Here is a 24907-nt window from a genome sequence, read left to right as displayed (position 1 = left end):
CAAAGTATGTTGAGCATTTGTTGACATGGTAACAAAACATACGAACAAGTAAATAATTTGTGAATAACGCTCATTTAAAATGAGTCAATCAAACGGGAATAATGAAGACATTTTACAATTGGTATTCAATCTCTGAAATATCGGGCCATTCTTGATGATCTTATGATTTACAATATAGTTATTTACATAATAAGTCATAAAAGTGGTCGTTTACATGACTCGGACGCTTATTGAAAAGTACGAGGACGCGCAGCGTCCGATTATCTCTTTAATGCCTCCAAGTCCGCAACATGTAGATAACTCTTCCAAATTAAATTATTCATATGTGTGAAATTTTGATAACTAATCACGCATGCTAAAATCACTTTATTTAATTGTTTCCATAGAGATTTCAATCAGTGTCATTTTTAATGCAGTTTGCAGTTTATGCTTTGTACTTTTCAACTATACAGTCTTTATAACTAGGTACAAAAGCAGGTATCTTCTATGATTTTTTCATTCCACCTCCTCGTTTCTCCTCGGAAATCTATCTGACGTTCTCGGTACGTTTCCAACATATTCATTAGGTAGTGGAGTCTATCTTTGATACCGCTTTGGAATGTTTTCATTTGCCCTCCTTACTGCTTCTTCAGTAGCTTGGGATTGCTCCTGTTGCATTTCTGCACCCCCTCCAAAATTGCTTTCTTGAATTTCCAAGCTTCCAAAAATGTTTTAACTTTCTTGCGAATCCATGGTGTCAGTTTGAGCCTGTGTAATTTCTGGTGTATTTTCTTTTTCTTGAATTACTTTTCGTATAGGCTTCTTGAAACCTGACCGTAATTCCATACAAGAAAAATGTTTAAAAAATATCAATCCTAACTTCCTGTAACTTTAAAAACTCTGGAATTTTTACTGTAACAATAACAATAGATTTCTTGTAATGAAATAATTAATACCACGGCTAACTCAGTTATAAGTAAACTCTTTATCTAGTTATATACTCGCTTCTTCATTATCTCGGTTCTCTTTCATTATGGAGCGGTACACGTATAAAATTTCCTATGGTGGCAAATTTGTAAACTCAAACCCAAAATTTTCTAAGCCTAAAGCGACCACCTATGTAGTATGTATTCGTATGTATTCTCATAGCTGCGAAGACCAGCTAACATGTCCCTAGCCAATTCAGGGTCTCACAGCTGTTCTTATAAACCCTGAGGTGCAGAGATTCTCTTATCCTACAACAAACTAATGCAGAACCCCTAAACATGGCAGGGGAAATAATGCCTCCTGGAGCCTCCAACTCGCCCAGTACTGGTGCCGATAAAGTTATTACCTTTAACGACCCGTGGTCTGAGTTCGATTTCTCCAAACTCTACTCCTGTATTGACAAGTGGCAATCGACCTTTCACCAAAGAAGCCCGGAATCAGAAGTTGACCAAGTGTCGACCACGTACGCCTCAGGAGTCCAACGCAAGGGAGAATGAAATAAAGCATTCCTGTTTCTCATTTATTTATTTACTTATTTATTTATTGATTTATTAATTAATTAATTTATTTATTTATTTATTTATTGTTCCTCTCTTGCTCTGGGCCCTCAACAGGCGTTCACCCCGTTACAGAGTAACACGAATAACGCTTTTTAGCGGTGAAAGCAGTGGTAGATCAAAACCACAGGATTGTTTTATATACGGCAAGTAACAATGGCCATTACTGATTTACACAAAAACACCAAATCCCAATCCCAACAATTACTATATGTTAATGGATGATCAAACGTCTACGGTTGTGACTCGTGGTGAGTCGATTTGTTAATGGTCTTTAAAAAGAATGCGTACCTATAGGAGCTTGTACATGTACTATGGTGGAAACTTACCATTAAAATTTCTTCATTGCCAATTCAGGTATCCCTAAATGATTGTTGTCCAAAAACAGAACTTGTGTACTTGGTCAAGATTCAGGTCTTTTACGGGGTTTTGTTAATTAAATTTATGCAACAAAAAGTAATACTTACTAGAATTGGGTGGAAACTTACGTAGATTGTGAATTCATAGTAGGTAGGTAATCAATAAGAACAACGCATAATTAAACATTAACGTATGATGTGGAAATCCCAAGTCGTGGTTATAAGATCTCTTGCAATTACTTTAATGGAGGTAAGATTAGAAAAGTTAATTAAACCCAGAATTATGTGTTCAGTTATCAGCTAGAATTCGAAATGGAGAGAGTAGTGGCGTTAAATATTAATATATGAACTTGAGTTCTCTCGAAGTTTGGACTTACATTGAATAAATTGCGTTCAATAGATCGCACATTAATATCTACGCAGACCGTCCCCGTTCTTGTTAAATAGATTGAAAAGCAAATATAGATAATGCTTCATGACCCTGTGTGCTGTTAGTAGATGCTCAATTAATATCGAAAACAAGTTGGTCCCCAGTTCATTGTATCTATCAGCGGTGAAATTGTGCCATTTCGAAAACAATTCCGATTTAAATTGAGGGTGAGTTTATTATAAGCTTCCTTTTTTTTAAATTATAAATTACGGTCCTTTTAAAATTTTAAGATTCAAATATGCGGCATATTTTTGAACTATTCTCTATATGAGTTACCTACCGGATTTGGTAATTTTTGCGAAATTTGTAAAGGTTGTCCTCATTTTGTATCAGATATGGTTACTTGTAGGTGAACATAAGTGCCAAATTCAGGTTATTTGCAAACACGTTTTAAATATATGATATTTCTTAATTCATATAATCTCTACACATTCCTCAGCTTTAGCACAATTTCCTAAAATTATGTTCATAACATATAAGTCGGTGTTTCATACTACATTACAATATTATCATAACACACCATTCAAGCGTTTATAAAACGATACATAGCCGGTTGCAATATTTAAAATGCATGTATTTATTTCAAAATCAACAGAAATTTAGGCAGGTGTAGGTGATATTTATACATTTGATCGATTTTTGCATATTATAAAGATACCTACCAACAAGTTAATTATTACCGTCATTTAAACGTTACCTTTACTTCCTGAACTAACAAGAAAAATGTACCTCCTCATTTTGAAGTGAAGGTTTTTCGTGTTGTTTTTTTATCAACATGTAGGTTAAACCATAGCTAGTGTAATTCTTTACACTAAGCTTAAACCAACGAAACAACCCCAGAGACATGAGGAGATATTTGAAAATTTGGAACTTTTAAACGGTTTAATTTTAATATTCCCAATGTGACGTTTTGGCGTGGCCTCGAACACCATTTCGATGGTTAATTAACAAAGTAATTATTTTAACTAGAATTATTATTATATACTAAATGGGACTGCGCCGTTAGCCACACATTTTTAGTATCCACGTTAATAATTAAAAATTTCACGGTAGTTACAATGAATAAAACACATAAAAGTATCGTAGCTCGTTAAATAAGTACCTAAGTGAAACAAAAAGGTGTAGGTACCTAGATAACACATTACACGTTTTATTGACTTTGCTATATTAAATTTTAATTTTATTTGTTAAAATAATAACGATAACGTAATGTTAATTTGTACAACTTCACAATAATTTACCTTTAATTTAAATTTATACAGGTATCTAATTACTTAGAAACGTACCCAAATAGAGTGACTAATATATCGTGAGAATACAACGTCAGATAAAAAAATAGTGCTAAGTTATACTGCCCCCTCCCTAACAATTGTTACGCAATCATTCTAGTTCCGGGTGCGAATGCGTCAGATGCGAATAATTAATTGGTTTCGATGGTAGGAGAAACGTCAATTGCGCATATAGTCTCCCTTTTTTGCCCTGTCCGAACTGCGTCGGGCTTTCCAAATAATTATTATCTCTAGGGTATTTCAAAGAAATGGCCATCTTTGAGTTTTCTCATTTTTTGAGGTCGTGCAACTGCTGTATACTGAACTTAAAACTACATCTAACATCTCCATGAAACTCCCGACCTACTCCAGCTAAATAAATTGAAATAGAGAACCCTTACTGAAAATTATTTATACACGTTCAGGTATACTGTAAACCATCGTGACAACTACAACTAAATGACAGTACCGATAACCGATCTTTAAAATGGTTGACACTAATGATGACATTTAAGTTACTTAAATAAACTAATAAATTATGAAATGCGACAGAACAGACTACGGACAGTTCTTATCGAAAATACGGTATTATTGACCCTTTTTAACATATCGCAAGTACGGTATACTTGTTTTTAAAATTGTTAAATATCTCATTTTGGTAAATAACCCTTGTAACAATTTGTTACTATAGAGTGGTTGAAAATAAAAATGTGAAATATGAAAATAAAATTAACTATGAATTTTTTTAAACACCAATTAATTTAACCGTCGGCTACCTCCGAAACACAAATTCGGATGCCCTTACCTTACGGCAATTTTGCCCTTTCTTTTAATCCTAAAAATCAAAACTTGTCGCTGATTAAACTGCAGACAATAATACAAATTTAAAATGAACTGCTTTAATATATTGATAAACTTACACTTTCTCATACATTTTTCTTACTTAAAGGTTTTACGGTTACTACGAATACTGAAAGTACAATGAATCAATGATGGTCGCATTTGTTTCTAACTTACCCTATTTAAACCTTAATAACAAAATAAGACATATGGCCATTTTATTTAAAAAAACAAACACTTTAACAAATTTCAAACGAACGAAACCAGAATTTCTTATAATTTTGCTGGATTCAACCAATTTACAAAAATCGAATTCTTGAAGAATTTTTCTTATTACTTTCATAAAATTTAACGCAATTTCTTAAAGAAAACCGATAGTTCTCTCGAATATAAATCATTACCTTAATTGTAGCGTTTTCTGGAATCGATGATTTCCTTATGCTACAAAACAATATGGCTTTTCTCAAATGGATAGTGCCTCAAAACTGGACAATTTAGAATTAAACTTGGATCTCCGGATGAATTTTTTACACCTTCCTCTTCTTATGCGAATGGCAATTCACTTTCTATTTATATCGTCTGCTATCAAACAGCTTTCCATTTTCGCAATATAAGTTATTTTTAGTGCACTAAAAGGCCAAACAAGTTCGAATTAGGACTTTTAATTGATCTAAGCTACACTCTAAACTGTGATTTATGCGCCGGATAAGTCAGGTATCACCTTTATCATTTTTCTATAGTTCTGAATACGAATTGGCACGTACACTTATTTTACGAATACAGTTTATGACACGGAATTTTCTAAACTAGGTCACAGAACATTCGGCTAATTTATTTTTATTTTATTTTATTTTGCTTTGATTTTTGGATTACCTTCGACCCTCGCTAATTGTAATTACGGGTGAAGTCCAAAAACGCGAATTGTCCCGACTTGAGCTCTATGACGGCTCAAAACAAATTAATTAATTTCCTCTCTCCATACCAGGAAAACTGGCAGTTTTTTCGCGCTGCGTAGCTTCTTTATCAAACACCGAATATGATTCAACTGTGTGATATGTGATTTTCCTTTTATATTTTATGTGTGTATTTTATTTTTTCCTCGTTGACACCTCCTATGTACGTATGTATGCCAAAGGAATAAGTAAAAAATAAAAAAAAATCAACTGTACTGTATCGTATTACTCATAAATTTTAGATATCGTGGCAAGTTGGCCTAACCCTTTCTCGCAACTCCATGACGCATCCTTCGACTGACTGAAATAAAAAGCGATTTGGAAATTTAAAATAACGAAGGCCCATGTGCCCTAGTTACTCAATGCGAATCGTAGAATCGTACGTAATTTGGAGGAAAATTGGCATACACCTAGGGACGCTTGTGAGCAAGAGGCGAAGAGTCCACTTTTAAATTTGTTTTTTCGATTTTAATAACCCTTATGGACATTTCATGCCATAACGAGAATACAAGTCCTTTGTGACTCAGACATACAGACACATATGGAGCGTAAAGTGAACTTTTTATTTTTTGAAAATGAAAGTGCACTAAAAAAACAGAATCAACCCCACACAAATCGAAGGGCTCATTAAAAGGGATCCTTTAATACCAATTTATAGCGGCTTTTGGGATATTTAATGCCGTCTTCGGTTTATTAAGTTAGATCTGCAAATAACAGTGCTATGAATTGCGCCATTTTTTATAAACAGCTTGTAAACATAAATTAGGTTTTCACGAGCATGCGTAAAATACATAGTTTTGAGATAATTTCTATTATTTACTTGGCTCTAGACGATTTCCTATTTTTGTTTGAATACGAAGTTACGCAAAGCTACATTTCGGGGTATCCTCAAGTTTGTGTAACGTAAATTTAATTCCGTGATTTATTAATTAACAATAACTTTATACCAGTCTTAAAATGAATAGATTTATAACAGTGCGAACTATTTATTACTTCGGCGTTGAAATTGAAACTGCCCTGAAACGCAATTCGATTTGCTTATATAGCAAACTCGAGTGTTGTCGAGTGCCCTCGAATGTTCTCGAGCATTCTGGAACAAAACACATAATATTTCCCGGAAAGATTGCGACATATCGGCCTTCGTCCATTATCATTTTTAAAAACAAATGAGATCTTGCGAATTTTTGAAATTGCGCTGTTTCCACGTTACTATTTGGGGTAGGTTAAACCGACCAAGAACAACCGGATAGGGCCTAAATATGAAAACTGCACATAGGTCACCAATCTTGCATTGAATAAGAATCCCTGACACTCTATTCCCGGATTCCTCTTTGCAATAGTTCATCCTTGTTTCGGAACAATTCTTATTGTGGTCAATACAAATTCATTTTCGGATTCTAACCCGACACTTTTTTCAAAATCTTATCAGCAATATTTTATCACCAATTTTCGCTGATTTCCAATATGAGAATGTATTCCGCTGTATAAGAGGATTTCCTCTATCGACCTCTTCGGTGTACTAGGGTCACTAGGGATCATTGACATTTTTTCTGCACTGAGTCGAACTCCAATGCCTACTCAAGTGAGCCATATTGGCTCAGATATTATTGGCTTATAAACTCTTGCAGATTTACGCTTGCCTTTGGTATACGGTTCCTCATATTTTATGCGTGCGACTTGAAACAACTATTCTACCATTTCATAGAGACTGGTTACATCTAGGATGTCTACTATTCCCATAAGGGCAAATTCTCCTATATTAGACCTATCCCAATTTGTTTCTACTGCCAGTGTTAGGAGGCGATTTCCACGCATTATTATTTTGCTTGATGCGAATTTTTCCATACGAAAGATATATTGATACATTCCATTCCGTATTACGTGATGTTTATCAGTCAAATTAATAAATAATTTCTTTTCAAAAAAAGTATCGTGAACTTGTGTATACGAACCTTGACCCGAAATACACTGTTTAACATAAATCTAGTTAAACGTAGGTGGTCTCATTGAAATTACTAAATAAATTGAGATATTTTCATATACAGGATGTCCCGTCATTATTTTTGGCGTTTGGACCGAAATTACGTTTACACTATATCTAAGTACATTAGATAACGTTATGTATACAATGGTTATTTTATGAAAAAAGAAATTGTAAATTTTGGGATTATTCTTATTAGAAATTGAACGTTTTCCGCGTTAATACACTGAAGATAAAAACACCTGGAGATGTAGATAAGAAATATTTGCTCATATATGTGTGACGTCCGTCACTTTTTATAGAGGATTGTTTTTGTATTACAAAATTCATACGTGAAATGAGATTAGGATTTATGACAAAAAGTGCGCCCATATTTCATTTTTAAATTAGTTGATGTGGAGAATTCCTCATACCAACTCGGCGCAAAGGTGTAGCGTGAAAATTCAAATTAAATCAATTAATAGCGGTTTAAATGATTGACCGTAACACAACGTTTCAAATTCAGGTATTAATGCTGCTTGCCAGCTAAAACTAGATATAAAGTGATTGAGTTTATAGCAATTACAATTTTGCCATTATTTACGAAAATTTAAGTGAGATGAGCAGTAATCCATCCGTGGATTAATTAAGTGCGAATCGTGATTGACATTGAAAATAGTTTCTAATTGTACAACTATGACGTAAGTGTAGGTACTTGATTAAAGTGTGAAGGAACAAGCGATTGCTAGGAAGTCCGAGCGAAGGAAAACCATAATCAACAATCATAAATTTAACTACTTTGTTATTTTTTTTAAGAGCTCGATATTAACGCACGTGTCTTGAAGATTATGTTGAGTACAGGATTACAGTTACAAAACAATGTTTGAATTGGGATCACTCGGTCACGTGTATGCCTTCCAGGAATTCATAAGCTATATAGGGCGAAATCCTACTTAGATTTTGGGGTGAGTAATTTTGTTAAATTCCTACCCCAACGGTAGCAAATGGATCACTACCTACTGGTATCATGGGGATAAGTAATACAAAGATGATGAACTGATTCCTAAATACAGGGCGTAAGAGACAATTATCGTCTGTTAAATCTACTACTCTGGAGCTTCAACGCGAATTTTTTGTCATCTTGAGCGTATCTCTATCTCGTACTCGCCTTTCGACACTCACCCGATCTAACGCATACTTAATATTTTCTTATCGCGCTCCCAACTTGCCCTCGCCACTTACCGTTGAAGCCGAAAGCATTTTTTTGTAATCTCTACCAGAATTATACGAAACGGATTCAATTCATCAGAAACCGATACGTGTAACCCATTAATTCTGCCTAAGTTTCCGTCAGACCGGCGCGTTCCGCTTCTTCACGCAATTACTCGACCATTGATTTAAAAACAATAAAGCGACCTAATTTATCGTTCAACCATTGACACAAAAAACAATAGAGCAATAAGATTGTAGATAAATATGCCCTCTAATGAAACCATATTTTATAATTATAATAATCAATACTAAAAGCCGCCCAACCCTAAAGAAATTCAACTCTAAACCTCCACCCTTTAACACTCTTTCCAAAATCTGATAAAAATCACGCCTACACCCTTGTGTTCTAATTAAAAATTTAAACAATTTTAAGAAAAATTGAATAAACCTAAATTTGCTCTCGGGCTCGCGTTACTTTTATGTACAATTAACAAGAATAATAAACACATACGGTTTTTGAACAAGAATTGAAGTGATAAACATTGGCAATGGACAACACGTTTTATTTGATGTTGAAAAATCAATAAGACACGGGATAAGTTTTTGTCTGTTTCTAACGACAATAATAAGTTATTTATTCTTTTTTTGACTTTTTCTGGAAATAACGAATTTTTTTCTAGCAATTAACAATACTTTCATCTTTTTCTGGCATCCATTACTGCTTAATTGACAGAAACAAGTGGAAAGTATGTATCACTGCCAAAAAATGTGGCAATTATGTATAACTTCCACAAAAAGTAGCAATTATGCACTTACAATTACTAGAAAAATGAAGCAATTATTTATAATTACAAGTAACAAAGGGCCAATTATAGACGATTTTGGTTGATGGGTCCTCTATGTACTCTTAGTACTGTTAGGTATATACGATTTGAATTCACTACCGGTGTGTTGTTCTATTGATACTCGCGAAAGAGCGCTCAACTGAAACTGTGGACAAAAACGCAGTATCTTTTTCGCAGTTTGTTTGCCAAATCGAAGGGCAGGCTATAAATTTGCAAGACTTGAAACTTGAATGGTGCTGCGTATCCTTTGGAACGATATTGCTTTGGTGTAGTGGGTAGGTAAGTTTCGTTGTTTCTTTACCTTAAGGTAGCCAAGATTCGTTACATACCTTCGTATACCTTCAGTTCTTAAAACAAAATTTATATATTTATCTATAACTAATTTTCTAAAATATTCAGCGTCTCAATGTATAGCACCATTTTTTTAAAAACAGGCACATGTTCTGAAAATGTCTTGAGATATATAATGAGATCAAAATAGACCGAAACTGGTTATTAAATATGATACAGTTGCGAAGAAAAATCTGTAAAATATACCTAAGAATTGAACAGTTCAAAAACAGACTAGTTTTTTAATTGGAAAGGAAAATGTCACTGTGATGTACTTGAATCACATTCTAGATCCAGATTGCAAATGTATGGCACTGTGAAACTAAGTCAATACATTTCGGTGAATGCTTAGTCATTTAACTGAGGAGCAAAAAATAAATGAATTATTCACTGGTTGAAATTTGAACGCGAATATACTGGTAAATACCTACCTGAGTTACTTATACATTTTTTAAGCACTCCAAATGATTTCAAGGTTATTTCATGAATTCATTATCTTACTGGCGGAAGAAGGCGTAATAAATTTTCGTTACTACTGTTTCGAATTTTCAAAGTCGAGGACATGGAAACGGCGCGTGTGAGAACATTTTTTATAATAAATTTATTAAGTAGTTAATTATTATATTACAGTCATAGTACTCATAGTGTAGTAATTCTTTACACTACAGTGTAACCGAAAAAAGATAAATTTCAATGGACAAGTGAACAGTACACAGAACAATTAACAATCTATGTATAAATTCTGCTGTTGTTTATATCACACTCCGTAACTAATTGACTCTCAATTAACACTGTTGTGTAAGGTAACAGATTTGTTTAGGTGTATTGAATTTGCAAATCTGTTCGGGTGCTTTCTCCAGAATTCCGCTGACTCGGCGATTAGTTAATAGAGCTCAACTGTTATTAACGTAAGTATCTCATTGTACATTCTGGAATGTTCTATATTGCCTGATGCGACAGTAAATTTGGACATGGAAGCCCTTGAAGATAATAAAACGGCAAGGGTTGTCGTTTGTAGTCACAATTAAACTGTGATTGTGGGGAATTGTGCGGAGTCGCAAAAACATGAATTTCATTATATTTATTCTTTTTTTTGCCAAAAGTTCACTTTTTTTCCTCAAGAAGGGGATCCTGATGCGTTATATTGACCAATTTTGTACACAATTCAAGAATTACTCACATTAACCTCGATTTTACCTATCAAGGTATTCTAATTAAAGGTCTCAACAAAAGTAACTATTTTCTACCAACTACCGCCCTTCTTTTTGACCAGTTATCAAAGGAGAGGGTGGGAGGGGGGGGGGGTCTGGGAACGAACCATAGTCCTCCTTCTCGACCTCTTATCGTGATAGGATATAATTCATACTATCTTAAGAACAGATTGTCGAAAAAGGGTACTCACAAAGAGCGATTGGGTTGGGACACCTGGAGGAAATATATCCGTTGGTGATGTCAAAACAATCTATCGAAATCGGTTCGTGGGAGGAGAGTACTCACAAAGGTAAAATGAATCGTCGGGGCGAGACATATCTATTGGTGAAGTTGAAGCGAATATCTTGAAACCAAAGTGTGGGAAGAGGGTATTCATAAAGGGCAAGTGGAACTTCAGGATGAAATATATCTATTGGCGACATCAAAACTTAATTGTGAATATCTCGAAAATGTTTGAGCAAGGTACCTACTATACAACCTAATACTATACTTTGTTTCACTGGTGCTGAACCTGACGTCATAAATGTGATTCTCTCTTCATTACATTTAAATCGATTGAGACAAAAAAATTACGTCATCAACGTAAGTCGTGACAAATAAACCAATTGATCTGTCAATATCAATCCGTCAAACGATGTTCGTTATAGACAGATTTCCAGTGTTAAATGCCTTTTGATTAGGTAGTTTGTGTTAAAAGTGAAGTGTGAAGTAAATATCATCAGTTAAAGTTAAAAACGCTTAGGCAAGTCGACAGTGTAGTACCTAACGCCGTTAATAGACAAGTATTTTAAAAATTTTAAATAATGGTTCGATTCGCCCATATCATGAATTTAGGTCATTCCCGTTACCATTAGCAAAGAGTAACTATAATTATGGATACTCTTTGCCATTAGGTAAATATGATGCACCGATACACAGAAGGTGAGTACACAAAACGAAACTTCACTCTTTCCATTGGTTTTAGATGAAACATTATAAACCAGGCCTGGGAACGGGAACAATATATTGATACATCAGACATCTTACCGGTGATTGTCAACTTGGACGAATCTGATAGTGAAGAAGATTATTATGAGGATTAGATTCAAGAGGCAGAAGAGAATGAGCGTCTTTATAAGAATATTATTTTGGGCCGTTTATACATATATCCTTGTGGTGTAGTGTCCTTTTGTACATACGATTTGAATATGAACATTTGAGAGTTTTTTCAGGAATAAATATCTTCACTACCTGTTTTCTCTCACAATTGCGTTTTTTTTAAATAAATCGGATCAGAAGATACTCAAAATCCTTATGCGAATATCTTGAGTGTGTGGCAAAAGAACAGAAACTGTATGTATGCTTTGTTATTTCAATGAGCCTTTATCTCAAATTGGTAAGATATATAAATGCGAAAGGCTTACCGATAAACCATGGCCTATTCTACTTCTGCAAATGACTAGTTAAGGGTCATTAAAATTCGCGCAACCTAACGCGTATCCTTCACATTGGTAGTTTACTTAATTTCACCTCAACATTATGTAAACAAAATATTAATTTACGAACTGCCTAAACAAACTTTAAGTTACAAATGTTCCTATGCGTTTTCTGTAACCATCATACACTTCATCTCAAAGAGTTTCTGATGCTCTGGCAGTATTCATTTGGACTGTCGGTGCAAAGAATCGGTTACATGAGGTGATTACAAACGGTGAAAAAAGTTTAATTCATACCAACGGATTTCCTCTACATAAAATACATGACCATTTAGCCATTACAAAACCTGGGAACAGGAAAAAACCTATCAGGATAATAATGACCGATAGTGACACATTAATAAATAAGTTGAAACGTCAATGTGACAATAAATGTCAACCAACTACTAATTTACGACCTGCCTTAATTTTGCTATGACGTCAGATAGTGTGACGAAAGGTTCAGGACCCGTGAAACAAAGTATAGTTAAGTATGGTGCTTGGCTTAATTGCTGGATTAAAAATTCTAGATGTTTTGCTACTAAGACAGAAAAACAAAGTCGCTCATAAAAATTGTGATAAGTAGATAAGCAAAGACGCGAATCCATATAAGAGCCTTATGAAATGTTAGTCGAAGCTTATATTTCCGATTATATCTGAACTCTTAAAACATCAACTGGTACGATAAATTTAAACAAGATACGCAGAATCGCAGACTATTTTTAGTGGGGGAACTTTTTGACACTGTAACTGCGCCTGAAAAAATTTGGTTTTGAATTTGTATTTTGTTAAACATAGGGAATTTACACATATACCGCTGCATAGCAGACTTGAACGAAAGTATGTCTGGTGATAACAAGCGATAACAAGAAACGTATTGGGGAAGCGAGCACAGTTGCCACGATCTCTTCGAACCTAAGAGTTTCGTTCCGTTCTGTTTAAAGTTGGGCACGTGACAAAAATATGGGTTTTCTGTTGGTTGTTAGAACTCCTAAATCTCGGGTACGTGGTGGAGAAACATTTAAACAAATTCCTGCAAATTTATATGTGCGCGAATATACGAATCACAATAAATTCCGGGGCGAAAAACCAGCCTGATTCGTAGTCTTTTAGTTATGAGTAGGAAGATATACGCGAAGGAACATTTTGGAATCGGAGAACCGCTTTTCAAATAAAACACGGGATTAGACAAACGGACATTGTGATAACAAAAGAAGTATTTTCTCGGATCGCTAACAGTAACAGCTGGTCAAGAGCAAGTTCTTTAAAGTTGAGTGACGTCTTTGGAGAGTGCATTGTGCGATAAATAAAATGTATACAACGGCGGGCGGGGAGGGGGAGGGGGAGTGTGACAATTAATTGATGCAAATTACCTGCAACGAGACCCAGTGAATAAAATAAATTGGGTCAAATTAATATCAACACAGCGGAACATTAGTATTTTATTCCTTTATTTATTAAGGTTCAATCAAATTTCAGGGGGGTATAAAAAACAGTTTTATTACTGAACTAGCCGTGGATTAAAAAAATAATTGCAACTTATAATGGCAGAAAAGGTTTGTATTTTACCGAGCAAATTTGGGTTGTTTAAGTAATGAAAATCTATTGTGTAGCAATTACACGAGAAAAACTTTCAACTAATAAAAATGCGACACCGAAGGACGGAAGTTTCGCGGCACTTTCGAATCTGGGTAGCAGTATGTGTTAAAACTGGTGGTTCTTTTTATACACAATTGGGAAATTGGGAAAACTCATAATTTTGTGCGTGAGAAAAGACGAGAACATATAAAATGTATATCAGGCAAACCTTCTTTGGAGTAAAAATCCTGGCATAGCCCACACAAATACACGCACTAACTTAGCTAATACAACAAAAGTAAAAGAAAATCCACAAAACATTTCAAATTGTATACCAAACAATAACAAACATGTCACGAATTTCGAGATTCTAGGAACATCATATTTTTTATTTATTTTCTTAAGGAAGTATTTAATATTTAATGCATCCGCAACTCTGAAATGAAAAGTATACAGAGTGGCCCAACGAGAAGTATACAGAGGGCTTTTAGGGTATAAAATTTAGAAATTTCGAAAAAGCCTCCAACACGGCAATTTTGTATTCGAGGGGGACAACTTTTGGAATACAAATCACGAACCCAAGTCTTCACCCCTCTACGTAGGGAGCTTAACCTCTAAAATTTTAAATGGAATCCTATGGCAAATGGCACATTATTTGAAAGCCAATTTAATCGTGATTACTAATCTGCTTTGCTTTTTAAATTCTATTGATTCGTTTCGGAGATAATTCGCATTTGAAATGGTGTTTTCTAAAAAAATCCAAAACAAATGCGATCTAAGTCACCTTTATTAAAATTTTATTTTGACGCTTCAATTTGTTTGTTAAACTTAAGTCACGAACTTATAAATTATGGACTGCTGATCAAACTGTTGCATAGAGGTAGAAATGGCCCTAGCATGGGCGCCGCCATGATGTGCACATTTTAGTTATTTTCTAGGGGAATTTTCCTAGTGCTCAAGTTTTGAGACTATTGCAGCCTTGGAAAATGACATGTGTCACAGTAATTTATTTAGAAAACGTGAGGTTAATGTTGGGTTAATGCTTGTTTATTAGTTGATTGGAATTTTGCGCCTGATGAATGCACATCATGGCGGCTCCCATGTAGGTGTCAATTGTTAATTGATAATTCAGCATTAGCAGTCCATCTTAATTTATAAGTTCGTGACTTAAGTGAATCTGTAATCTGTAAAAAGCAAAGCAGATTAGTAATCACGATTAAATTGGCTTTCAAATAATGTGCCATTTGCCATAGGATTCCATTTAAAATTTTAGGGGTTAAGCTCCCTACGTAGAGGGGTGAAGACTTGGGTTCGTGATTTGTATTCCAAAAGTTGTCCCCCTCGAATACAATTGGCGTGTTCGAGGATTTTTCGAGATTTCTAAATTTAATACCCTAAAAGCCCTCTGTATACTTCTCGTTGGGCCACTCTGTATATACGAATTCTTATATTAATACCTCATCCTTGTTCAAAAAACGATTCAGATTAGAAACAAGTTGCTAATTTTTTCTTGGTAAACCCGATGGCATTGTTAGGTTAGACAACTTTTTGCGTAGAATGTCGCAGTGAGACTTACGCAAGCTATGCTTCTATCATTGCTAGTTATGAAACTAACGGATTTTTTATCGGCTAATATAACAAAACGTGATAAAGAAAACGGTAGCAAACAGTTATCACATTTGACGTGTCGCAGTGTAAAAGACTACCACAATTTCGTTTGGCAGATAACTTGAAAACCAAAAAAACACCCTTTCCACTAAAGGTGTTTGATTTTATTTTTTAAATTGCGCACAACTCTGACTCAAAACCTATATTTTGTGAAATACATACTAACACAAACACGCCACTCCAAGGTATTGTAAGTTACATTGTTAATCAAATAAATTGTTAATACTTTGTCAATTTGGCATTACTATGTTCCCCAAAATGAATCTTCTATTTTGATATGTCATCAAATCTACAGTTTCTTAAAGTAGTCTTCGGTATCAAAAGGTTTTTAAGATAGAAAAAGGTTACACTTAATTATGGCATGCCTTGAGACTCTGCGATCCTCTACTCGCGAATTTCCATTAAAGAATCGAAGAGGTGGGAAAGTAATTATATCATTATTCACGACCATATATGCATGGCATAAATACCATTCAGTTAAATAAAAAAGGTATTACAACAACAAAATGCAGTAAATGAACAATACCTACAATGAATCACTGGATAGGAAAAATTAATAATGGAATTACAAAAAAAAAACAATTTCAACCAGAAAATGATGCATCATTATGTACCATAATTTACTAGCCATACAGCGAACTAAACAAACACGTGAATGGCCCGATTATTTGTGTATTGTTACACGAAACCCATTACAAACAATGTCAATTAGCACATTTGCAGTAAATAGACGTGGGATTAGATGAGTAAATTTCACGGTATTACATTCACGCATCTTCCAATGTTTTATTTGTATTTTCATTCTTGGTTTCCGGCGATCAGTCATTTTTGGTTAATCAACGTAACTGGTCGTGCGAAAGTAAAGTGCCGCTTTGTTTTTGAATTAAGCGTTTTTCTTGTTTTTTTTTCAAAATTTTTGGTGAGAAGTTAAACTTTAATATCGACTTTCGCTGAGATTGAGGGTTTTGTGGAGAAACCCTAATAAAAGTTGGTTAGTAGTTTCTTATTACTCCAGATTTTGCTCTAATTTAATTGAAATTGAATTTTATCACTCTATCATTTAGAGGTGGGCTCCCGAAATTCCAGAGACAGTAATGTGTATTGCAATAGAAAATACAAAAGAACAATTCGGCACCATTTGGATTCAGTAAGAATTTTTGTACGAGTTAGCATTAGAATGGAAATTAAAAATACTCCAAATCTACAAACAATTCTCTCTATGGAATACCTTCTTAAGAGTTTTTGTTTGAGTTTGCATTAGAAAATAATCCACATGTAAATTATAAAACTGTAGAAAATGCCATAGGGGTGTTATTATCTCCCTGGGGTTTCTGTAGGGGGGTTACTGTCTCTCGGGGGTTTCTGGAGAGGGGTTTTGCTCGGAGGGATTTTGGTTAGGGACCATTGTCCTGTACCGTTCTTCTACAAGAATTTTACAACCTCCAAAACTGTCTTTTACCAAAAAAATGCATTCATTAAATCTGACCGCCAAACTCCAAAAAGCAACATCTAACGTTTGCTTCGCCTGTTTAACGACTCTTCCCTTCTGTCACTTTTCAATGTTGCTTCGTCGTCGTTTTCCCAACATTAGTAAATCAAGTCTACTAAAAAGGACGACAGGCTCCTTCTCGTGCATCAACTTACGGCGCGTCTTCGATAAACTGAACACCTGTGTTTACTATCGGCGAGTACCTGCTTATCTTAACATTAATTAGCTTTTACGAAACGATAGGAGCTTGCATGACCGGATTTTAAATGAGATAAGCTTTTATAATACACTTAACGCAATTATTTCCAGATGTCCTTAATCTTTCTCTGCTGTAGTATTTTGTTTGGTAGGTAGAAGCCATTAGTATAAGATATGCCAATATATTGTTTATTTAAAACGAATTGTTCGTTACTAGAGGGTAGACAATAATGACGTTAATTAAATATGATTCGGTTTCCTCGTGCCTTGTTAAATTTAAGGTTAAAATTAATTTTTATTGAAAAAAACATAATTAGGTCCATTATCCACATTATCACAATAATTGTATCCCTAATTCACCGAACCATTTGCATTTCAGGTGCATTATCCGTACTGGTCTTTCATCAAGTTCAACACTAGGTTAAATTGGACTATTCCTAACTATTCCTAATTCTCATCATTTAGAAAAATTTGGTAATGATTTCTTGATTTCTTAGCCAACATGCATGGTGGAATACTGAAGACTATTCTATTTTTTATGTACCGTGTGTGCTATTTTGGTTGAGACAATGAGACTACATACATACATCAGCTGTTTTTAAAGATATAGAGACTTGCGGTTTTCGCGACATTGGGCCCCTTTTTGGTAAAACTTTTAATTCCACAAACAGATTCAATGAGCTACTTTGATTTCTGGGATACAGGGCGAAAAAGAAAATTTTTACTTTTTGGATGTTATTACAACTGCCTATTTTAGATAGGTATGTTACCAAAGACTATCCATAGTCTGTTTTTACGTAGAATCAAGTTGGGTAGTCACAGAAATTTTTTGGACCATCGTTTCTGAGGCTTGATCCAAAGTTGGTATTTGTTAAATGCAACACCCTGTATATCTTAACGTCAATTTTTTGCATTATTTTTTCCAATTGCATTGATGTATCACAACCAATAGCTTTTTTAGTTTTAGCTATGAAAATAAAAAAAACTTATTTTTTACAGTTTTTAAGCAGGAGGCCATGGATACATGGGGTTTTGTTTTGTTTATTGTATCCATGGCAACATAGCATTCGATAACAATAAAAAAATTGCTAACGGTAATGGTCATTTCAAAATTTTTTTCACCTTTTGTCTATCTTACATGTGTAGTAAGATGTGATAACATCCCAAGAAGTCAAACTTTTCATTTTCACCCTGTATCTCAGAAATAAATGTAATGTGTAATATGTAATGTACTTGATTATATTGTACTAGTAAGTTTCAAAAAAAAGTGGCGCAGGGTCGCGAAAACCGCATGCCTTTATCTTTAAAATCAGCTGAAACAGACTGCAGTCTCAACCAAAATAGGACACACGGTTCTTTAAAGATTTCCCTAAAATCGTTTAGCTAATCAGCTTATGTTGCTTAACTAGCTGATTCGTTCAGAATTTATATGTACGAACATAAATAATTTCACATTTTCGAAGTACTCACGTCAGTTCAATTCTAGACGGATGACTACTATTGCTTCTACTACCACAAATCCACAATCGATTTAATTATGGTATAAAATTCTTTCTGGTCAATGACCAATGTGTCTTTTTCCTTTTTTGATAATTGTGTAGTATCTCGTGTAGTACGGAAATAAACATTCTGACCTTTGTGATAACTATCTGCTGTTATTTTACATCGAGGTCAATCTGCACATTTGTGTATAAACGCTAATGAAAGGAAGCTGCAGAAGCTGTGGATGTAGGGTAGGATAATTGACGGATTAGTTATTAGAGGGGGATATTTCAATTTGGATTTTTTAATAGTCTACCCTTTTCATTGCATCTTTCATCGTTTTCGGAATTCTGGTTGAGAATTGCGCATGCGCTCAAATATATTCCATGCAAACGTTATTCTATAGTACCAGCTCTCTGGGGACTTTGAGTCGGCATGAATTCAACTCCTAAAGCTTTTGAAAACTTATCGACTTGTAATGGGTTTCGAGGGGTGAAATCAACGTTTAAAGTTAAAAAACTTATAGCAAGAAACGCATCAGAAGAGCACATTCGTACTTGCGCAAAGAATTGCTACCCCAATGCAAAACAGTAGTTGTAAAGTCTCATCAAGTTGGAATGGGAGATTACAGTATTTATTTAGATACGTTTCATTTGTAAAATTTCTCAAAACACGTAAGCGTATTTCATTATTTATCACTTAGACATCGATGTTAAGACTAATATTAAACAAAATTCAGTGTGCTTATGTACCAAACAAAGAGCTTCTAGAGAAGTCTCGAATCTGCATATGTTTCATTAAACATTCCCTTTCTTTCCTTATCACCGATTAATTCTTTATCGACTTGATGGCGGCTAGATTGTATACCTTCATATCGCTCTAGAACATTCGCTGCAATAAAGAAAAAAAACCTAGCTGGGGCCTATTTTTGAGCACTCACTTTTTTATGATTGTTTAAAATTCAAGCGACCCATTTGCCGAGGAAAGGCTGGATGTAAGTTCAAAAGTTTTCCCAACATATTCCTACTCCACGATGGCGTGCAATTCTAAATGGGAGAGAAAAAAATCTGATCTTATCAAAATTTGGTAGGTCTCTTTGAAAGTAAGGAAAAAGTCTAATATGTTTAATTCGAAAAATATAAAACCTACATGTTGTCTATGAATGGTTTGTTGCTGTCTCCGTTTCTGATGTATCTACATACAATCGAAAATTCTCATGCAGATTTTTCTCATAATCGGCACTTTTTATATTCACGCTGTTTTAATTAAAAGACAATGAATTTAGGCAAAAAAGTAGTTCTCGGAGCTAAAGGGACGTACCTACATTTTGTATCTGATATTTGCATATATTTCCCACGACTGCAAGCTACTGTTTTGATTCACGTTTCCATAAGCTGAGTAACCTGCATACAAATCCTGCACCCCTCCGCCTCAAACCTTTCATTAAAGTCCTTTTTTATTAATAAAAGTTTCTATCGGATTCGTGGAGCACTTAATTAATACTGAATTTAAAGCTCCACACGCCCGATCTGTTAGTGTAGGGGTGAATTTTAAACACCAAAAAGTCTAACCATTCGTAAAAGATTATTTAGAATGAATCGACAGATACTGGATGCAACCGTTAGGCACCAAACTGTAGATTTGATCTAACTGTTATAATTGATTTCAGGTTCCAAGCACTGCCGCCGTAGTTATCAATACGTTTTATTATGAAATCAAAAGTTTCATTCAAAAACAATAATCCACGTAAGAATGCCAACATATTATCTGTGATAACATTTGCGTAAGTAAATAAATCAAAATTGTCACTTTTACCGACACTATCCTTACAGCTATACGTTACCAACATTTATAAAGGGATGCAAAAAAGATTTTAGCGAGGAAGATATAACCGATCATTTAGAAGAACACTCATCGAGTATGTTAGCAAATCGTCTAGAGAAGGCATGGAAAATAGAACTGTCGAAACCAAAGCCTTCACTCAGTAAAGCAATTTTCAAAACCTTTGGCATAGAGCTTCTAGTACTAGGGCTAATTTACGCGTTCAATCAACTGTTCGTTCGGTAAAAACTCAATAACGCGTTTGATTGCGTTTCTAAAACTTTATTCCAGGCTTGCACAACCGCTGGCATTATCGCAACTAATGAAATACTACAGCGCTGATAAGCAGCGTGTGTCCAGGAACGAAGCTTTGATGTATTCTGGCATAATTGTTGGTTCCAATTTCATTAATATCCTACTAGCCCACAACTATCTCCTTTCCTTGCAACACTTGGGTATGAAACTACGTGTGGCGTGCTGTTCGTTAATATACCGCAAATCGCTGAGGCTCAATCTAAACGTACTGGATGGCACTATGATAGGCCGAACTTTAAACTTGTTGTCGAACGATGTGAACAGATGCGATCGGTCAGCTCTCCATTTTCATACCCTTTGGGTTTGTCCTGTTCAAGCCGTCATGATCATTTTGACCTTGTACTACATTTTAGGATTAACATCCGCTATTGGAGTATTTGTTATGATCATGTTTGTTCCATGCCAAAGTTAGTATTTTAGAAACGTTGTGAATACAGTGAAGATTTTAGGGGCAGTTTGTTTCAGTGTACTTGGCAAAGAAGACTGCAGATCTACGCTTCAAGACTGCAATAACAACCGATAAACGAATTCGGGGCATGAACGAGATTATCTGCGGAATTCAAGTAATCAAATTTTACACGTGGGAAAAACCATTCAAGGCAATAATTGAAAGAATTCGCAGGTAGGCTGGAATATGTCCCTATGGCTCGTATACGACGACCTTTTACAGATTGGAAATTCGTTACATTCGCGCGACAACGTTCATTAAAGGGATAATGATATCAATTCAATTGTTCATAACTAAATTCTCATTGTTCTTAACGATTTTGGTGTACGTGCTTACCGGTAATGTACTTAACGCCGAGTACGTGTTTGTGGCAACCGCATTTTATGATATCCTCAAGCAGATCATGACAAAGAACTTCTCCTCTGGGATCACGGAGATAGCAGAAGCGAAGGTGTCAATCAATCGTATTCAAGAGTTCCTTTTATACGATGAAGCCGAAGACAGTTCCGAGGTGGCGAACTTTAACGGAAAAAGTTCAAAGGAGGACCTTACGAATACAATTCACGCACGAAATGGGGATCCCAAAAACGGATTCGCAATTCATTTAGATAAGGCTTCGGCAAAATGGAACCGGAATACTGCGACAAACGATCTGGAAAACGTAAACTTTTGGGCGCTACACGGGCAGCGAGTCGCTTTGGTTGGGCCAGTTGGCAGTGGAAAAAGTACACTTTTAAATCTTATTTTAAAAGAGTTACCTTTGGAAACTGGCGCACTCAATGTAAAGGGAAGGATCTCCTATGCCTCCCAAGAACCTTGGTTATTTGCGGGTAGTATCAAGCAAAATATTATTTTTGATCAGTCGCTCATCCTAGAAAGATACGAAAGGGTCATTAAAGCATGTGCGCTAGATAAAGACTTCATCCAGTTACCTTACGGAGATAAAACTCTGGTTGGCGAACGGGGAGTTGCGTTGAGTGGAGGACAAAAGGCGCGCATTAGTTTGGCTCGCGCGATTTATAAAAAGGCCGACATTTACCTGTTGGATGACCCTTTTTCCGCTGTCGACCCTCACGTGGGAAAGCAAATGTTTGAGGGTTGCGTCTTGAAATTTTTAAAAAACAAGTGCAGTATCATTGCAACCCATCAGTTACAGTACTTGCAATATGTGGACCACATATATTTCGTCGAGAATGGCAAAATTCCACTAAATTGCACCTATCAAGAGCTTCGCGCGTCAGAAAAGTACTTTCTCAAACACCTTCAGCAAAAATCCGAAACAACAAATATGCAGGAAGTTACCACCGTTCCGTTGATCACTAAGCTACCCTTTGAACCTGCTCAAGAAAAAGAACAACGCAGTTCTGGGTCTATCGCTAGAAACATCTACTATTCGTACCTAAAAGCTAGCGGCTGGGGTTGGATGCCAATATGTCTGCTACTAATCTTTATAATTGTTCAACTATCACACAGCGGCGCTGATTACTTCCTAACTCTGTGGTAAGTCAATTGCGTGTATCAATTTTTTGCTCACCCCTCCTTGTTTTAGGGTCAACTTTGAGCAGGAGAACGCCGCCCAGAATTTGACCGTGGGACCATTGAATTTAGATTCCGATTCTTGTATTTACACATACTCTGGAATAGTTGCAATAATGATACTAACAACTTTGCTCGGATCATTTGGTTTTTACATTAGCTGTATGCGAGCCTCTGTAAATCTTCATAATAATATGCTAGCTAACATTATTTACGCGCCTATGAAGTTTTTCAACAGTAATTCATCGGGAAGGATCATAAACAGATTTTCAAAGGATATGGGCACTATCGATGAGATATTGCCGAGTGTCGCTCTGGACTGTCTTGACGTGAGTTTTATTTTCAATTGAAACTAATCCTAAGCACGCTTTATAGGTCGGTTTAAGTATTTTGGCAGCCACGATCATGATAAGCTTTGTAACGCCATGGATGGCACTTGCGTCTGCAGTAATATTTATCGTGTTCTATTTAATCAGGATGGTATATCTACAAACCAGCTGCAATCTCAAACGCTTGGAGGGGATTAGTAAGTATACCTTAAACCAGAACCCACCACTACTGAAAATTTTAGCTCGCAGCCCAGTATTTGAGCATTCAAACTCAACTCTAAGGGGGTTGACATCGATAAGAGCCTTTAAAAGCCAAGCAATCTTCCAACAAAAATTTGACGAATTACAAGACGTCAACAGCTCGGTTTGGTACTTGTACACATCATGCTCGAAAGCGTTCAGTTTTTGGCTTGATTGTATCTGCGTAATCTACATCGCTCTAGTCACGTTCAGCTGTATCATATCGAAATCTGGTATGTACACCCACTATCACTCAACAATCACTTTACAACTACCACACTTTTAGCGGATTTTGGAGGAAACGTCGGATTAGCGATTACCAAAGCGATGTCTTTATCGGGGCGATTCCAGTGGGGCATGCGACAGTGGAGTGATTTGGAAAATCAAATGACTTCAGTCGAGAGAGTGCTTGAATACTCCAGAATAGAAAAGGAAGAGGAGCGCACAGACACGATACCCCCGTCGACTTGGCCTGAAAAGGGAAGCATATCCTTTGAATCGGTCTCATTACGTTATTCTGAAACTGAGCCTTACATCCTGAACAACATTACGTTCGATGTAAGGGCGACTGAAAAAATAGGGATCGTAGGTAGGACGGCGTCTGGAAAATCGTCTCTCATTAACGCCTTTTTCCAACTCGTTAATATCGAGGGGAAAATTCTCATAGACCAAATCGACATAACAAAAGTTCCTCTCGATGTTCTCCGTTCCAAGATATGTATTATACCTCAGGAACCGATGCTATTCAGTGGCACAATTAGAAGTAATCTTGATCAGTTTAAGGAGCACTCCGACGATGTGTTATGGGATGCTTTATCTGAAGTGGAACTAAAAAAAGTGATCGCAGAATATTCCCTCGGTTTGGATACCGAAATATCCCAAGGAGCTTCAAACTTCAGTATTGGTCAAAGGCAGTTGTTGTGCTTAGCAAGAGCCATAGTTAAAAAGACTAAAATTATTATATTGGATGAGGCCACGGCAAACGTGGACCATCAAACCGATTCACTCATACAAAACACAATTAGAAACAAATTTTACGATTGCACAGTATTAACGATCGCGCATAGGTTAAATACGGTTATGGATTCAGACAAAATTTTAGTGTTAGAATCTGGAAGCATATTAGAGTTTGATCACCCGAGTGTATTACTACAAGATGAAAGCAGTACATTTTACTCAATGGCCCAACAAACCGGAATTGTAATGGGCGATGTACTACTGAACTTAGCTAAGGAAGTATGACATAAGTATATATGGAGTAATGCGGGTTTTTAAGTAATATTTCTGTGTTTTAGAGTTACACAGAGAACTCGGCCAGAGAAGTGTGATAATTACCAAGTGATATATTTTTATATTTGTTTTAATTATACGTTTTTATTTGTCTACATAATGTTATTAATAAATTTGTATTTTTTTA

General features: G+C 35.5%; 1 protein-coding gene across 6 annotated transcripts; it reads left to right on the top strand.

Annotated features, from left to right (window-relative positions):
* Positions 1-2173: 2173 nt before the first annotated feature.
* Positions 2174-24865, top strand: LOC116171002 (multidrug resistance-associated protein 4-like). 6 transcript variants are annotated; one of them, XM_031487612.1, is made up of 11 exons: positions 2174-2479; positions 20471-20584; positions 20634-20864; positions 20914-21344; positions 21403-21559; positions 21608-22885; positions 22935-23250; positions 23297-23447; positions 23493-23723; positions 23777-24726; positions 24786-24865. In XM_031487612.1, exons 2-11 carry the CDS (start codon positions 20511-20513, stop codon positions 24816-24818), a joined length of 3852 nt encoding a protein of 1283 aa, XP_031343472.1. In that variant the 5' UTR covers positions 2174-2479; positions 20471-20510; the 3' UTR covers positions 24819-24865. The 6 variants fall into 6 exon arrangements, with proteins under 6 accessions (XP_031343472.1, XP_031343473.1, XP_031343474.1 ...); XM_031487613.1 differs by lacking the exon at positions 2174-2479 and adding an exon at positions 7763-8298; XM_031487614.1 differs by lacking the exon at positions 2174-2479 and adding an exon at positions 10417-10628.
* Positions 24866-24907: the final 42 nt, after the last annotated feature.

This window comes from Photinus pyralis, unplaced genomic scaffold (genome assembly GCF_008802855.1).
Source record: "Photinus pyralis isolate 1611_PpyrPB1 unplaced genomic scaffold, Ppyr1.3 Ppyr1.4_LG5, whole genome shotgun sequence".
Classification (NCBI taxonomy): Eukaryota; Metazoa; Arthropoda; class Insecta; order Coleoptera; family Lampyridae; genus Photinus; species Photinus pyralis.
This window is presented reverse-complemented; position numbering and strand designations above follow the sequence as displayed.